At 36.0% G+C, this 10,747-nt stretch overlaps 1 protein-coding gene across 1 annotated transcript; it reads right to left on the reverse strand.

The window, feature by feature from the left end:
* Nucleotides 1-3,402: 3,402 nt before the first annotated feature.
* On the reverse strand, nt 3,403-9,987 carry LOC149493395 (vacuolar protein sorting-associated protein 9A-like). Its single transcript, XM_089726208.1, has 6 exons — nt 9,615-9,987; nt 8,456-8,603; nt 7,281-7,451; nt 6,090-6,269; nt 5,366-5,705; nt 3,403-4,273 (listed from the first exon to the last, which is right to left on the reverse strand). The coding sequence occupies exons 1-6, from the start codon at nt 9,737-9,739 to the stop codon at nt 4,023-4,025; spliced, it is 1,215 nt and encodes a 404-aa protein (XP_089582334.1). The 5' UTR covers nt 9,740-9,987; the 3' UTR covers nt 3,403-4,022.
* Between the last annotated feature and the right edge of the window lie 760 nt (nt 9,988-10,747).

Raw genomic sequence — 10,747 nt, forward strand, 5'->3', positions numbered from 1 at the left:
TGTTCAATGCTTCATTAAGGATTGCAACCTCAATATAAATTAATGCGCAAAATCGGTGCCACTCCGCAAGCATTTGGCAGTTTTAGCCCAATATCTCTCTGTCTGTCGCTTATCACGCCATTTCGAGGCCATAATGTTTCCTCTAAGACATGTAGGAAGCACTGTAATCATTTTAGGGCCATTTCGAGCCGGTGCTTCCGAGCCCCAAAATTGTAGGTATACCCCTTTTGTCGTAGGAGCCCTGTGTGAAGCCCTGTTCCGGAGCCGATATCTTCTGTACGCCTGACAGGAAGCTCCTATAGGCTCAACAAGGAAATATTTTAAGGTCTTATGGTCCAATCGGTATGCCTATCTCGGCATTTCAATGCTTCATTAAGGATTGCAACGTCAATATAAATTAATGCGCAAAATCGGTGCCACTCCGGAAGCATTTGGCAGTTTTAGCCCAATATCTCTCTGTCTATCGCTTATCACGCCATTTCGAGGCCATAATATTTCCTCTAAGACATGTAGGAAGCATTGTAATCATTTTCGGGCCATTCCGAGCCGGTGCTTCTGGGCCCCAAAATCATAGGTATACCCCTTTGGTCTGAGCAGCCCTGTGTGAAGCCCTGTTCCGGAGCCGATATCTTCTGTACGCCTGACGAGAAGCTCCTATAGGCTCAACAAGGCAATATTTTAGGGTCTTATGGTCCAATCGGTATGCCTATCTCGGCATTTCAATGCTTCATTAAGGATTGCAACGTCAATATAAATTAATGCGCAAAATCGGTGCCACTCCGGAAGCATTTGGCAGTTTTAGCCAATATCTCTCTGTCTATCGCTTATCACGCCATTTCGAGGCCATAATATTTCCTCTAAGACATGTAGGAAGCATTGTAATCATTTTCGGGCCATTCCGAGCCGGTGCTTCTGGGACCCAAAATTGTAGGTATACCCCTTTGGTCTGAGCAGCCCTGTGTGAAGCCCTGTTCCGGAGCCGATATCTTCTGTACGCATGAGGGAAAGCTCCTATAGGCTCAACGAGGCCATATTTTAGGGTCTTATGGTCCAATCGGTATGCCTATCTCGGCTGTTCAACGCTTCATTAAGGATCGCAACCTCAATATAAATTAATGCACAAAATCGGTGCCACTCCGGAAGCATTTAGCAGTTTTAGCCCAATATCTCTCTGTCTGTCGCTTATCACGCCATTTCGAGGCCATAATGTTTCTTCTAAGACCTGTAGGAAGCATTGTAATCATTTTAGGGCCATTCCGAGCCGGTGCTTCCGAGCCCCAAAATCGTAGGTATACCCCTTTTGTCTTAGGAGCCCTGTGTGAAGCCCTGTTCCGGAGCTGATATCCTCTGTAGGCGTGATGGGAAGCTCCTATAGGCTCAACGAGGCAATATTTTAGGGTCTTATGGTCCAACCGGTATGCCTATCTTGGCATTTCAATGCTTCATTAAGGATTGCAACCTCAATATAAATTAATGCGCAAAATCGGTGCCACTCCGGAAGCATTTGGCAGTTTTAGCCCAATATCTCTCTGTCTGTCGCCTATCACGCCATTTTGAGGCCATAATATTTCCTCTAAGACATGTAGGAACCATTGTCATCATTTTCAGGCCATTCCGAGTCGGTGCTTCCGGGCCCCAAAATCGTAGGTATACCCCTTTGGTCTTAGGAGCCCTGTGTGAAGCCCTGTTCCGGAGCCGATATCTTCTGTAAGCCTGACGGGAAGCTCCTATAGGCTCAATGAGGCGATATTTTAGGGTCTTATGGTCAAATCGGTATGCCTATCTGGGCTGTTCAATGCTTCATTAAGGATTGCAACCTCAATATAAATTAATGCGCAAAATCGGTGCCACTCCGGAAGCATTTGGCAGTTTTAGCCCAATATCTCTCTGTCTGTCGCTTATCAAGCCATTTCGAGGCCATAATATTTCCTCTAAGACATGTAGGAAGCATTGTAATAATTTTCGGGCCATTTCGAGCCGGTGCTTCTGGGCCCCAAAATCGTAGGTATACCCCTTTGGTCTTAGGAGCCCTGTGTAAAGCCCTGTTCCGGAGCCGGTATTTTCTGTACGCCTGATGGGAAGCTCCTATAGGCTTAACGAGGCGATATTTTAGGGTCTTATGGTCCAATCGATATGTCTATCTCGGCTGTTCATTGCTTCATTAAGGATTGCAAACTCAATATAAATTAATGCGCGAAATCGGTGCCACTCCGGAAGCATTTGGCAGTTTTAGCCCAATATCTCTGTGTCTGTCGCTTATCACGCCATTTTGAGGCCATAATATTTCCTCTAAGACATGTAGCAAGCATTGTAATCATTTTCGGGCCATTCCGAGCTGGTGCTTCCGGGCCCCAAAATCGTAGGTATACCCCTTTGGTCTTAGGAGCCCTGTGTGAAGCCCTGTTCCGGAGCTGATATCTTCTGTATGCCTAACGGGAAGTGCCTATAGGCTCAACAAGGTGATATTTTAGGGTCTTATGGTCCAATCGGTATGCCTATCTCTGCTGTTCATTGCTTCATTAAGGATTGCAAACTCAATATAAATTAATGCGCAAAATCGGTGCCACTCCGGAAGCATTTGGCAGTTTTAGCCCAATATCTCTCTGTCTGTCGCTTACCACGCTATTTCGAGGCCATAATATTTCCTCTAAGACATGTAGCAAGCATTGTAATTATTTTCGGGCCATTTCGAGCCGGTGCTTCCGGGCCCCCAAATCGTAGGTATACCCCTTTGGTCTTAGGAGCTCTGTTCCGAAGCCGATATCTTCTGTACGCCTGACCGGAAGCTCCTATAGGCTCAACGAGGCGATATTTTTAGGTATTGTTCCTTATAGCCAGAGCTCTGTGTTTTTGGAATTGAAATATTTAAAGAGGTTTGAAGTAGTTCCATCAGGTTGTGAGGATCGTGAAAGACTTGCCCGAGCATATCTATTATACATCGTTGGGTGCATTATGTGTCAAGAATATCCAAAATCTATGGTTTCTTGTGAATATATTCAATGTTAGAAGATCTTAGAAAAGTGGACGATTATGCATGGGGGCTGATGTGCTTGCCCACGATGCATAATGGCTTGAGTATGCAAAAGAAGGTTGGAAAAGAGAAATCTATTACATCCTACCGTGGAAGCGCCCAGGTCAAATAATATAGTATTTCTTGTATTTTATTTAATTATTAATTATTGCTAATGTTTTATTGTTGCATCTTTATTTTGTCTAGGTTTTCGTATTACTGTGGCTGCCTAGTTTTGCCAAGGAGGTTTATGGCATGCCTAAAGTGTCCAATACCTTCCGAATTGTGAAAGGTTGGGCAGAAGTAATGGCGAAGAAAAGCAATGATAATATGAATAAGATTTCTTCAAGACTATGTAGATAAGTAAGATGTGCACGTTTTCCTTTCCTGAGTTTTTGATTTTTTTTTTTTTTTTTTTTTTTTTTTTTTTTTTTTTTTTGGGCAACGAAATGTTTTATATGCTTGCTTGGTAGTGCAGAATCTAGTCTTAGCTCTTGGTTTTTAGCTGTTGCTGATACCTTTATGCATCAGATAGGAATGTATTCAATCTCATCTTCTAACATTCTGGTAGTAAAATGCGGAGTAGCCGGAATTTATGTGGTTATAAATGTTTATAGTTGTAGTTAATTCTTTGAAAGTCATGTTCTTGGAAGTTGTTAGTGGGAAAAAAATAGGAGAAAAAAAAAACGTACTGCTCATACACCTTTTTCATGAATCCTGATAATTTGCAGGAAGCTATGGGAACCAATATTAGAGTAGAAACTAGATTGACATATTTTCAAGTATAATCTTAATATAATTGTTATATTTGGCTAAGTTTACTTCAAAAAATAAAGTTTGAAGAAGATACTCTATTTTCAATGTTCTGGATTTGATTCTCCTACACGAAGCTTTGTCAAAGAAAATGAAGCTGAAGTATTATATTCCAGATTCATCAACTTGCAGAAGAAATAACTCTAGATCTACTGCAAAAAACAAAAAAAAAAAAAAAAAAAGGTACTTGTAAACCACTTCATTCTCTTCCACTGATATCCGTGCTCATGTTTCTCCCCTCAGGTTGTCCCTCGTCTTGCAAGAAAAAGTCATTGGTTCCACTGAAAATAGGAAGAGAGGGTGTGGTGCTAGAGAGAGAAATTCGTCCTACTGCACTGTAGAGGCTAGTATACTTTGTAACCACATCCTTGTATAGACTTAGCAGTCTCTCCACATCTCTAACAGTCAATTCACCAGCCACAACTTCCATATATGGATAATTTGAAGCTTCTGAGGTAATGAAACACAAGTAGATATGGTTACAACAACTAAAGCTCAATTCCGAACCAATAGAAACCATTACATAATTTACTTCTTCCCACCCTAATAAGGGGCATAAAACCACAACATTAATCTTCAAGAATGGAAATGAAGAACAATTCAACAGATGAAAATAAAAAATCCATATAAATATTATCAGGTTCAAAACTGCCTGACTACATTCTAAATGAAACTCAGAGATTAATTGCACCTTGTCATTGGAATTTGGGAAAAAAATAAGGTACAATTGCAACAATACACAGAGTTCAGCATATTTCTGCAACCTAACGTGACTGATCAATTTATAAAATTTTTCTGATCACCCCCTCAATAATTTCAACAACATGATTTTAATGCACAGCTATCAACATTGCAAAGCATTTTACATTTGTGTTGTATTATTGCATCGGAAAAAAAAAAAAAAAAAAAACCTCCAATGCTGCTAGTCGGGGAAGAAATAACCAATTGCCATATTGCAATTCGCTAAAAGCACTTAATGAAGAGGAAGTACAATTCTTACCTGAAGCAGTCATAGAGGAAAAAAGTGGAATATGTCCAAGAACTATCTCCATTTCCGTCAATTGCTCAGTTACAAACTCAACCAGATTGTTTGACAATGCAAAAGGACTCTTTTGAATGGATTGAATTTAGAATTAAAAGAAATATTTACCATTCAAAAGGGGCCTGCAGAACTGCTATTACTACAGTTTTCACCTAGTGAGGCTAGACTAGAAGAATTTAAATCCTTTTGCCGCCTTCAATAGATGAATGGTTCCCAAGAGCGAGAGAAGAGAAAAAAATAAACAAATAAATTGATTAATCACTTTAGAATGCAAAAACACCCACAACTTTCAGTGTTGCGGTAACTGCACTTTAGAATGCAATTACTCTCTAAGTTCATTTTAGGGTGCACATGTTACAAAAATAAAAGAAAAAAAAAAGGGTGAAATTGCAACACACAAAATTAAGGGGTTTGTTGCTTATTAATATGCCCATTCCAACAACAATGCAACAAACAAGCAATTGGTAATTGGAAAACGTCTATCCTATTTTGTAACTCACCACTTGTATTTGTTGCTATATGATGCATTATTGTTGAAGGACCAGTACCCATCCCAGCTCCAAGATCAACCATCCCAGCTCCAAGATCAACCATCCCAGCTCTCCCGCCCAATACAGACAAGGATTCAACTTGTGATCCCTTGTTGGCCAGTCTTGCTGCTTGCATCTTTTGTTCAAATTCGATTTCATCCATAGAAAGAGATTTGGCATTTAAGTCAACAATAAAGGATTTTGCTGAGACAATATTTGTGAAATAATAGGCTGCTTCTGAGACCAGTTTCGCCTGCCTACGGTACAATTGGATGAATTTGAGGTTGGAATGCAACAAAGGAGGATTGGCCTGTTGAAAGAATTGGTTCATATCATAAAGACCAATACAATAATCTATAAACAACTTGTTATGAAGTAAACAACAGTAACCTTCAAACTATTTCGAGAAAGACCGACTGGTAGCAAAATTCAAAATTCTGATACTATACATGTTGCTGGTATACAGCTGAGGGAGGTGCAAATTTTTACGGTAATGAACTCAACAATGTTTGTTGAAGCTAGCTACATACAAATACTTAATGACATAATCATCCTCAAGTAGATAAATAAGGCATGAACGATGATCACAAATTAGAAAATCAATGGTTATGCAAACATGGTACAAAAACAATACTCCAAAATGGGAAAATGATGATAGGTAGAATAGAATTGCTCATTACCAAGGAGAGCTTGCCTTGATCATAACATAAATGAGGACCGGAAGAAAGTCATCAGCCCCTCCCAATACATGATTTTCTGAAATAGACGCATTGAGCAGCAAATTATTGATGACTCTACAACAACTCATAATACAGAGAAGCTTCTCACGAGGAGCTTTCGAAGCATTAATCTTCTGCAATTCCTTTTCTGCAAGCTGAGAAAAGAAGCATCATTGCCACACTGACCCAGAAAAGAAGATAAAGGAGTGGCTCAATATTGAAGTAAATTTTTTAAAAGAAAAAAAGAACAAAGTTTATTATGAGGATTGTATCCACACTTGGGGCTAATAATTATATTCTGGAATTTCTGGCAGATAAGAAACTGCTGAAGCTGCTATAATCAACAATGACAGGGTTCGTCTTGCTGAAGCTGCTACTTTTCCACTTACAGAAGTTATTACCTTAAATGGTTCTAACCATAAACTCATTATGGACAAGACCCCATGAAACACACTGAAAAGATAGTAAATTTTAAATTGATGAAAAGGTGATGCAGACAGAATCCAGCTCGAGGAAAAAGTTGGTTTCAAAACTTACAAAACTTTGAATGTGATATAAACTTTAGTCTTAGTTGACACTTGGAAGTTCGAACGTTGTTGAGTATTTTCTAGTACAGCCTTACATGTTTGTTTAATTCAGGAAATTAGGTAATAGTTCAGCATTTTGCAATTTCAAGAATTAGGGGTAAATAATAATATCAAACTTTGCTGGAATAGGCTGATTGGATGAAGATTTATTTCCAAGCCTCCTAGGAACCTACAATATTTTAAGCTATGTACTTGAGTACAAATCCTTATAGGATTAGAGTAAGTTTTGGAATCTAATTGTTTTAGATCTCTAGGGATTACTTTCACTTTATAAATACCCAAGCTTGTTAGCCTTCATTAATCAGCTTTTCTATGAATGAAATTCCAGCATATTGCTTCTGAAATTGTGTGCTGCAATTGAATGCTAGGTGTGATGCCTCAGAAAATTTAGTTTTGGATCTAAACCTTTCAATTTTACTGTTCAAGGTTACTGTTACCACTGCCTTCTATTTTATTATTTGGTTAGAAATTAGTCAAAAGACTCATTGCCTTGAGTTGACCTATTGGAATCATAATTAAATGAAACTCAATTAACAAGTTATGAAAATTTCAAGTAGTCAAATAAGACCAGCTGCATACTAGCCATGAAGCTTCATTCTGAAGGACTGCTGGGATATCCAAATGCTCAGGCCTCAAGAAGGTTTGCAATAATTGTATCTTCTCAGAGATGTTTCTATCAATCTTCACATCCTCAGGAGACGCAGCAAATGTTCGGGAGAACAATTTTGTCATCACATATTTCTCCATACCCTACAAAATATGCATGAAAGTGTAATGAACTATCTGCAATTAGATACTCAAAATTCTAGTAATAATACCTAATCATGTTGTATGGAATACTACATACTACAAAGAGAGGTAGTATGGCAGAAATACTTTAAATAAACAACTATAGAAAGCCAAGCTATGTTAATTTAGCTTTTGAATGCTTGTGCACAATACACATTTGTCTATGTATAAATCCAATTTGACACAGACCAATAATTATCTAATCATGGAAAAGCAGAACAGTTTGAGCCATCATGAAAATGAACTTTGGCTGGCTTGACTAGATCAGCATAAAGGAAAATGAGCCTAGACTGAATTCTAACCCTCACTATTTATACAGCCTCTTCGAGTTAGGACACCCCAAAAGAGCTTGTGAGAGATCTTTAGATCACTGCCAGAACCCGAAGAATGAATTCATCAATTTTAAACCAATGGATTAATCCTATACAAGACAGTAAATGTATTCTAGCCTCAAAATAAATATTTTGGGACTTGTCCCTTTTATTACTGAATATCACTTCAACTATCCTTTAAAAACTTAATAATTTTACACTATGGATGGATGTGCAAACAAAGGGGAAAGATAAACGACTTGATTTTCAGTTTAGGAAATAAAAAATATGACTTAATCCGCATTTCAAACCGTCTATAGGATACAATTTTTCTTTTTTGCAAAGAAAATGTCTGCTCTCTACTACAATAGTTTTCAAAGAAAAATAATACTGCCTGGAGTAGAAAAACAACTTTATTCTATGCATGTTTAGAACAAAATTTAAAGGGAGGACCGGTATTTGAGGTTTGGATGAAGCAAAGAAAACTTTGGTTTTGATATGTTGTTGCTCGTCTTGATCTTGTCCATCAAGCTTGAAATTCAATACAATAATAGATATGCTGTATAAAATAATCCAGGACATTTTTTTCAAAAGTTATTTTCTGCAAGAAAAAGAATTGCATACACCTTTCTAGACAAGTGAGACGAGTGTTACCTCCATTGCACAGTCGACTTCTTCATTTGTTGCACCAGCCCATAATGGATGATCCATGATAGCACCTTCCATTGTGGAGAAAAACTCTTGTACCCTTTTGCCATCATTTTCAGGGTTGGCCGTATAAAACGAGAAAGACACAATGAAGCTAAAACAAAGAATTCAAGCTACATTAAGTCAGTTTTTTATTTATATTTTACCTATTCTGGAAGCAAAAATTAACATTTAGAAGATAAAAATTAATTACTCTGTACAAAAAAAATCTCATCCAAAGCAAAAATCATTTTATTATTGTATTTTTTTTTATGTTAATGTAAGTTATTTTCTGGATTATGATATTAGGTTAGTTAAAGAAATCAATCAACAGAAAAGATTTTCCTAGTAAAAGAAAAAATTAAGTCATTTTAAAGAAAATTACTTACCATTTACATAAATTATAACCTTAAAACATACATTTATTTAAAATATACATCTATCAATTATCCATCACCAATAATCAATCCTGGTCAAAACCAGCATAACTTACCTTCTTTTTTTTTTTTTTTACATTTTTTCTCATATTTAAATTTTTATTTAAAATATGAAATTCCTATAATTCTAAATATTTTTATATTCTTGTAAATTTTAAAATTTTTAATTTCATGAACGAATTTTCAAGATCACAAACAAACAACAGAAAATGAGTCGTCTATCTCCTTGGAAATTTTTTTTCCAAAAGTTATTTCACGGAAACAAATTATCCTTATTGTTAGAGAGCAAACATAACAAGTTGAATGAAATGGAGCCATTTCTTTCATTAAGTAATTTTTGAAAATCCAAATGCATGATAGCTAGCTATACTAATTACCTAATCGTTACTTGCTTCATCATTTAGCATGAACTTAAGACTGTAGCGTATATAGCTAATTTAGGGTTCGGATGCAAGAAAATATCACTATGACCAAGTGATATATTAAAAATAACTAAAGTCAAATCAGTTACTAGTTTAATTGTTCCTCTGATAGAAATGGAAGAAAATACCCTCGAAAGCTTAAAATGATCACATCCAGAAATCAACAAGAAAAAATAACCCTATCAATATATATTTAATTTAAACACGAACATATTCAAAAATTGGGAAAAAAAAAAAAGAAGAGAAGAAAGATAATAGAGAGAGAACCTCTTGATGGATCTGACAAGGTCGAGAGAAGCAGGATTCCTCATTTTATCCAGGAAATCATAGAATGTTATCGATGATTGGCCCGACGGAGAAAACGAATATGATGAAGATGACGCTAGCTCCATCGGATTTAAACTCGCCTATTTCCAGTGTCCTTTACCTTGTTAAACCAACAATTTAAGGATAATAACAATCTCAAACCTACATCCCATCAACATCTCTTTTCTTCTCTGAGATTCCCTAATTTGATACAAGCTTTTCAAAGTCTTTCCGCGTCCGCCAACGTCTTGCGGAGAGAGCAAAACTAACTACAAATCCAAGCAGAGATAAAAAAATGTCAAGTGAAAATAGAAAAACTGACAACCGAAGAGTGAAGACTGTTAGGTTTGTCTGTATTAAAAAATGAAAAATAAAAACGAGGACTGTTTGGTTTATCACGTGACCGTTTGGCTCGCTTAATTGCTTATGTTATGGTTAATTTGGCACGAAGTAATTAGGGATTAGAATTACTAAATCTGACCACCAAATAGCTGATACTGGTTGTTAATACACGTGCGGTTACTGTTAAATATGGAATACCCATTAAGATATAATTGATTTTTTATATTATAATGTATTATATATGTACTTTTTATTTTGAGGTAAATATATTATTTTTTATCTTTATATAAATAGAAATTATTAATTGATTTTTTAAAAATGTATTTAATAAAAAAATATAATTTTAATTTAAATAACAATTAAAATGATAAAATTATTAATTTGAAAGATAATTTTTATCAGTAAATGTTTTTGTGAGATTAAGGAACTCCAACTATAATATAAATACAAATCAAAATTCTAAAATATAATTGATAGAATCAGCAGAGCAATTGATTATAATTTTTATGCCCATTATTAAAAAAAACTTACCCAATACTTATAATCTAGCAATTTTTGAGTACCAAATAATTAAAATAAACATCATCTTAACAGTATAATCACAACTACTTTTATGGCTTGGTATTCAATTGGTTTATAGCTGGTAGGTTGTTGGTATTTGGAACAATTTGGAATGGTTATTATTAAAAGGTAAAATGATCATTAACAATATAATTATCTTTCATATAATATATTTTTTATTTTAAAATAAA

Source organism: Jatropha curcas, chromosome 9 (genome assembly GCF_041381405.1).
Source record: "Jatropha curcas cultivar XTBG-Jc1 chromosome 9, XTBG_Jcur_1.0, whole genome shotgun sequence".
Lineage (NCBI taxonomy): Eukaryota > Viridiplantae > Streptophyta > Magnoliopsida > Malpighiales > Euphorbiaceae > Jatropha > Jatropha curcas.